At 31.6% G+C, this 7,557-nt stretch overlaps 1 protein-coding gene across 1 annotated transcript; it reads right to left on the bottom strand.

The window, feature by feature from the left end:
• Positions 1–510: 510 nt before the first annotated feature.
• LOC134247155 (uncharacterized) lies at positions 511–2,837 on the bottom strand. Its single transcript, XM_062729496.1, has 4 exons — positions 2,698–2,837; positions 2,185–2,254; positions 1,689–1,836; positions 511–840 (listed from the first exon to the last, which is right to left on the bottom strand). The coding sequence occupies exons 1-4, from the start codon at positions 2,756–2,758 to the stop codon at positions 790–792; spliced, it is 330 nt and encodes a 109-aa protein (XP_062585480.1). The 5' UTR covers positions 2,759–2,837; the 3' UTR covers positions 511–789.
• Between the last annotated feature and the right edge of the window lie 4,720 nt (positions 2,838–7,557).

Raw genomic sequence — 7,557 nt, 5'->3', positions numbered from 1 at the left:
CATACTTTGCGACTCTAGAGGAGACGCTCTAATCAATGCGCCACGCGGGCGAAACATTAACAACATTGTTTAGCGGTTGCTCCGTCTTCGCTTGCCAAGGCTTTCCGATCCGAAATCTACTCTACAGTAGATTTCATATCGGAAACCCTTGGCTAGCAAAGATGCGGGTGCTCTTTCTAACGATTTGTTAAAGATAAAACACCAAATGCAGTGATAACAATAAGCGGCAATAACTTTCGAAAAAAGAGTGTTCTTAGAAACAATTTTTTGAAGCCAGAACGTTTTTTAGGGTTTAATTTGGCTTATGATAATTTGCTCTTGTTTCCTAGAGTATTGACGATTTGACAATTTTATATATTAAAATCCATCCATGTTCAAAACATTGAGCATAGAATGATGAATGAATGTGGAAATCATGAATAATCTTCTTCGGTCTAAAATCAAACCCATACATGTACATGTATTTATGGTATTGCATCTAGTAAATCCATATGAAAGAAAATTGTACAGTTTAGAAATTGTCATTTATACGTAACAAAATAGTAATACCTTTGTAAATTCAACAAATTTGAAAAAAAAAGGTTTGAAGTGTCAGTGTTCTTTGATTCAGTATATCAATTGCATTAAATGAAAGATATTTTACTTGAGGTGACATGATTACTTTCTTAACAATTCTGATTTTTGCTTTAAACTTGACATATAGTCTAGTATTTAGTCATATTTCAGTTGAAAAATTCATTCATGTGCAATAAATGAAAAATCAAGCTTTCTTAAGAGAAACACGATCATCTAGATGCTTTCTCCTGTGAACTCATCCTCTTTCCATTGCATCTCTAGCATCTGAAAAGATGACAGATTTTGAAAAAATGACAAATGACCTAGAAATCTATATAAAAAAAGAGTAAGTTTATCCTATGCAAATTCTTCAAGTCACTTTATTTTCTTTCCAAAGTCAAAAAAGGAAGCAATTATTCAAAAAAAAAAATAACAAGTTACATTACGCGGATCTCAGAATAAGAGTTGAACATCTTTTTTTAAAAATACAATATGCACACCGCGACCACGAATAACATATCGCTGTTAAGTTACATGGTTCATTTTAACAATTAGTTACAAATGTATTTCAATTAAAATAGCACACAGTTTTCTCATTAGAAACATTTTACCATAATGGTATTTTTTTCCTTTTGCATTTTAAAGCGAAAACAAAAATAACAATATAATTTTTAATATTAATACTTAGTATGGTAAATAACAGATAAATTTGTGAATTGAATGTATGTGTTGACTTCGTTCAGAAACGATGTAATTCAAATGGTCATATTCAATCATTTAATAACAAGATGTCCATGAGCAATACTGTTCATCCGAAAAATAACGTACATGATGAAAAAACTTAATAATTACACTCTGTGTCGTTGAATTAACTGTTAAGAATAAAAAAAAGATAACATTTTTATTCATTATATTTGGGAGAATTACAGATTCTGAAATAAGTACTTGAATGTTTCATTAGAAGTCATGTGAATTTGGTGAGAATGAGTTGTCACAAAATAAAGATATGGGAATAAAACCAAATCCTTATATGTTCACGTTTCGTTACTACTTCAGAACTAGAATGCACTTCAATTTTTCCAAATTATTTCTTTTAAAATATTTTTAAAATTTCATAGATTTTAAAAACTAACCTCTATTCGTTTATTCATATTTTGAAAGATGTTGTCTATCCGAGAATAATTTTTGATTATTGTCTCTATTCTCGAGTTTTCACTCTTAAGTTTCCTGATATAATCAATCCATAGAGTAAGTACATGCAGAACATCCTGATTCATATTTCTGAAAATAAATAAATAAAATATGTACAATATATTAAGTATATCAACAAAAAGGGCACATTTTCTCAATGTCCTTATATTTTAAAATGTATTGCTTTAATCAGAGGTGCACACTGTCAGTATTATTTTTTTAAATGAATTTTTGCTTCTAATCAATAACATATAATCATTGATACGACTTCTTTCATCCTCTTTGATAAATTGAAGCAAAGCAAAACTTTTTATTTATTGTTTTTTAAGGATGAATAACTGACATCCTTTTTTTAAATAGCACTTTTTCTCATACACTTATATTTAAATTGATAACCTAAATAATGTATAGTGAATCTAATTTAATTTTAATACTTACACACAGCCAGCGTTTTGAAGAATTCCTCTGATTTGTTTGAGTGCCTTTTCAAAGATTTTGCTTTCCAATACTTATGAAAAAATAGTATAAAGTAAATGTCGAATGTCAATTATGTTTAAAGCAAGCAAGATTATATTCAAAGCAAAAATCAGACATTTCATAAGTATTGATCAATTGCAAGGTGGAAGTGATAAATAAATCAAAATAAAACAAATTAAATTAATTAAAATTAATTAATCAGAATTAAAATAATTTAACAAAAACTTTTTAAGTGTTGCTGTTTTGATTGTTGTTATTTTATTTTATTTTTTTAAGTACGCCTGTTTAAATAAAAATAAAATTAAAATAAGACAAAGTTATCAATAACATAAATTTCATGAATCAGAGTTCCCATTAAGTAATTGAAAATCTTCCATATTACAAAACTTAAAAGATTAAAAACAATTTGTTATTGATTTTATTGTAAGTAGTTGCATTTCGCATTTAACAATCATTAGACGGAACAGCACGTACCTTTCCCGTTTTTCTTTTTTCTCCTAGTATATCCCAACAACTGCGATTTATCCACATTCATCTTACAAATTTTCCTTCAAAATATTTAACAGTTGCAAAGATTAAACACCAATACTAAATATCACTGTCAACGCCAGCTCCAATTTCAACCAATAATTTAAATTATTTTAAATGCAAATACAAATGCCCTGGAGAAATGACATGTGCAGATGTGTACATCAGCGATATAATGGTCTTTTCATTTGTTGTGGAGTTACTTGGTGTGACTGCTAATTTCTCGTTAAAACTAGAAATCGGATTCAACGGACACTTTACCATACTCGGCCATACATCCGCTAATCCTTGAAAGATGTGTTAATGATGGGTTGCCGATAAGGAGCGATGAGGGACATCGGTGGAGACATCGCTGATTTTTGAATGCAACTTATTTTCTACCGATGACCCCCACCGGTTCGCCAAATGGCCTCAGTCTATATGTGTCCGGCCGGCAACCACGCCACTTTTATCCAATCAAAGTACTCAGAAGTACAGAGAGCAGGCTCATTTACGGAGCAGAATGGATTTCTTACATGAATCATACGTTTATATTCTGATGAAAAAAATTATTTTAAAACTATCAATATAAATGATAAGACACTGACAGTGAGTTTTTCGATCATTATACCACGGTCCGATTTTGTCAGAATCTGTTACCACAGCTGAATGTAAACAGACAGGCCAGTCTGGTTCCCTCTCCTGCTTTACCTCGTATGTGTAGAGAACTACGATGACACTGATTATCAAAAATCCTTACGTTAATGAACTATGTTCTTTGACTTAGAACTGAAGTTTTCAAAGTCATAACTACTTATGTTTTATTAAGATAAAACTTCATTTTATTTTTTTTCTTTATTTAGCGTTTGTATTATCTCAAAAGCGGTTGAGAGCAAGAACTATATTTTTACTCGTAACTTTAAAATGGCGACTATGGGGTTGACTTCCTGCCTTGAACAGGATGACATAAGCCGGCAATTGCTCTTTGAGCAATAAGCCCGGCTAAAAACGCATCGGTTTCTCATCGCATTCCCAATCTCTGAATAATGTGACCGATACGTAAACAATTTACAGCTACATTATTGATATTTATTTCAAACAACTCATCATATACACTGAACCAAACTTCCAAGTGTTCACCTAACATTTTTTAAGTTTTAAAGAACAAATGCATACAATAAATAATTTCTTTAATTCCTGGTTGATGATGTCTATTTCAATTCGATGTTCCGTAAATTTCATGAAAGTATCTCGTCAGAATTTAAAGCAAAGTGTCAATGAAATGATGTACCTTCAAAATGAAAATTCACACAAAATAATCTTTATGGAGTACGACCACCACTCGCTCTAATTACTGCAAGACATCCTTTACTGTTGGATACAGACACAGAAACAGTCATGGATGTAGAAAAAAAGAGTGTATGCTGGACAAGATCAGTTAATCTTGCTGTAATCAGGCTGTCAATCGGGCACATGTTCAGTCATGGGCACATCTTGATTAAAGATGTGTATACAAGACAAGAACAGTTATGGATGTTGTTAATCAAATACATACAAATGTATGTATTCAGTCAAGGATGTACACTTCATGGTAAAAGTTTTAGAGCGATGATATGGATAGAAATTAGATTTATTCTTTATGTCCTTTAAGGTAGGCTTTTAGAAATTCTATCAAACAAGTAATTTTTTCATTGGAATACTTTTGGAATACTATTTGAATAGTCATATGAAGCAGAATTTGTCCCAAAATTATACGTAAAAAGAAGAAAACACTTGCCGTGGCCTTCAACTTGACATTTGGGTATATCGACAATGTCTCATCAATTAACAACGATTATTTCCATTAGTATATCGATGAAATATATCGAGATAACGATCAACATTCAATCTCAAAAGTCCATAAAACAATACAAAACAGGAGCAGAGCAAACGAGGACTTCCAAAACATCAGAGGTGGGATCAGGTGCCATGGAGGAGCGAGCACCTCCCGCCGACCGGTCACACCTGCCATGTGCTTCTTGTCATGATCGGGAAACAAGGGAAAAATCCCTTGTCAACGAAGTGTGCTTACGTGAAGATACGATATATCCCAATGAAATTGAAATTAAAGATACCACAATTTCCCACATCTGTTTCATATTTTTATATTTTAGTTGAGTAAGACGTTGATGGTAATCTAACAACCAAGCTTTATGACAAACGAGATGATTTTAACCTTACAATCGTCAATTTCCCTTACTTATTCAGCAATATTCCTTAATCAAAAGCATACGAAGTTTATATCTCTCAGCTGATTGATACACGTTCTTTGTATAAACAATTTTTAAAACGTAGTTATTCGTTGACAAACAAATCGTGAAACGAGAATATCAACAGTCACGTTTATAGTCATTATTTTGAAGGTTCTGTGGTCGATACAATGACCTTGTCAGCAAATACAAATTATCATTAGGTCAAATGTTGACCGACGTTCTCAAACTTATTGTTTGGCCTTTATGCACACACTGAATTGTCGACGGATTTTTCCGTTATTTCCCAATCATGTTAAGGAGCACACGGCGGTGTGACCGGACGGAAGGGGATGTTCACTCCACCATGGCACCTGATCCCACCTCTGCTGTTTTGGAGGTCCGTGTTTGCTCTAGGCCGTTTTTGTTTTTAATGGACTTTTGAGCTTGTATACGGTTCGTTATCGCCATGTATTTCATGCATGAATTGATTTTTCTATCAGCTACATTGTATAGAAATGGAGAAGATAATAATTTGTGGCTGTTACCTTATTCCTGTGAGTTTCAACTGTCCAATCTGAAAAAAAAACCCATTGATTTGCATGCGATTAAATAGAAGAATCAGACGCAACATAAAGCAACTTTTTTGAATATATTTGTTTAAATGATTTATGTTTTTGATATAAATTCAAGAAATTGAACATTTGACATGTTTACAAATTCGCATATGGTGCGTCCCAAGGTTGTTTATTTGATTAATCACTCGCTTAAACATTAGCTGAATTCCATATAAAATAACCCCAGCAAATGTGTTTTGACAGAAACCTGCTCATTATCTTCGTGAAACGTGTTTCTTAATCATTAGGTAATTTAAAAACCATTAAAACGTGGCAGAATTAAATACATATCAGAATTTAAGGAAAAAAGAAAAACGTATATATATCGTGTAAATAATGATTGGGCCAGACAGGTCATTTTAATTATAAAAATGTCTGGAAAATAAGAGTTAAAACTGCTTATATGGCAAAAGAAGTTACTTTTTTGCTGTCATTATTCACTATTACATTAATCAATGTCACTGCAGATTTACCTTGCACTTTATTTTAACAAACAAATGAAAAGTACATCAAAACTTGCTTTATGAAGGAAAAGATATCTACATATGCCTAATATATTGAGAAAGAAATTATAGTGTATATATCAAAATTATTTATGTAGTACAAATTAAAAAGAGAAATCAATGAATGTGTGAATAATGCTCAGAAATTTTACAAGCTATTACCACAAAATAAATTGGACAAGGCTCTTATTACTTTAGCATATTTCATTGGATAACATAACAAGGATTGGGCAACAGGCAAGGCCTATGTACATCCGCTCTTAATTGCATATGACAGGCTTATATTATAAAAATATTCTCGTTTTAAGCGAAATTGCTTCCGGATCTAAAATGCTAATTTTATGTGCCACAATTATTTGTATTTTATTTTGATTCCTTTTTGATTATTTTGAGTGCCTGGCCAGATTTTTATGTTAATATATCTTAATACTTCTGATGCAAGCAACCTTTTATCTGTCTGAAATTACGTGTGAAATTTGACACTATTTTATGAAATAATGTATATTACAATCAGAAACAGTAATTGTGGTAAAAAAAATCAGAAAAGGGGCATTATCATGCAAAATAGGACAGTCGATTGATACTCCTATTGACAATGGGAAAATGAGCAAAGATATGTATCTATGGATGCGATTTCTGATATAAAAATGAGTTGATCAAAGCAAATAATGCAATTTCCGCAAATTTATCCAACAAATACATGAAAAATGAAATGAAATTATCATTTATCATCACATTATGTATAATTCCTGCATAATTCAACTGAAAGGTTATACATTTCATGGGGTGTATGAAACACATGGGGATAACGAACAGTATTCAAGATCTAAAGAAAGTAAGAGACAATATTAAGTGACTGACGACTGCGATAACAGGAACAAAAAAGATGAAAGGCGAACGAAATGTCAATAGTGTAAGAAACATGAAAGTGAAAGATGAAATCTCAAGTACAACATTTTTTGTTGATAAAGAATTACATCTAACATGAAAGTAAATGATATTTTATGAGAAATTACTATAATTTGCTAAAATATCAAAATGAATGAAATGATTTCCCATAAAATCACTTTAACATACAATTTAAAGAGGACAGAAAGGATCACTTTCTCGTAGCATAACATAAAAATTTCAAAACGAGGAGGTCTTTGCTTCATTTTCTGAAACTTTATCCTGAAAAGTTGCAATTTTGCATAAAAACATAAATTATTATAAAAAAAAGACATGGAGTAAAGACCCCCTATCTTTAAAAATGCACCTTTCTGACAAAACAACCATCTTTTCGAGAAAGGCTTGAAGTCCATTCAGTCAAAGGCCATATACCCCCCCCCCCCCCAAAAAAAAGAAACAAACAAACAAAAAGACAACGAAATATTACTGAATATCTGGGGTTCTGTAGCATACTGGTTGGGATGTAAATATCAAAGGAAAACGTTACCCAGAATTTATATTGCTATGGTTAGAACCCTCACGAATACAATG

This window comes from Saccostrea cucullata, unplaced genomic scaffold (genome assembly GCF_032062105.1).
Source record: "Saccostrea cucullata isolate Sc308-1 unplaced genomic scaffold, CSIRO_AGI_Scuc_v1 ctg103, whole genome shotgun sequence".
NCBI classification, from domain to species: Eukaryota; Metazoa; Mollusca; class Bivalvia; order Ostreida; family Ostreidae; genus Saccostrea; species Saccostrea cuccullata.
Note: the sequence above shows the minus strand (reverse complement) of the source record. Positions and strands in the feature narration are given on the sequence as shown.

Excerpts from the sequence above, each read along its gene's own strand:
- LOC134247155 (XM_062729496.1), bottom strand. The coding sequence starts at position 2,758 with ATGAATGTGGATAAATCGCAGTTGTTGGGATATACTAGGAGAAAAAAG. Across the intron at positions 2,255-2,697 it reads AAAAAAGAAAAACGGGAAAG|TATTGGAAAGCAAAATCTTT; the intron begins GTACGTGCTGTT and ends TTTTTTCATAAG. Across the intron at positions 1,837-2,184 it reads CTTCAAAACGCTGGCTGTGT|AAATATGAATCAGGATGTTC; the intron begins GTAAGTATTAAA and ends ATTTATTTTCAG.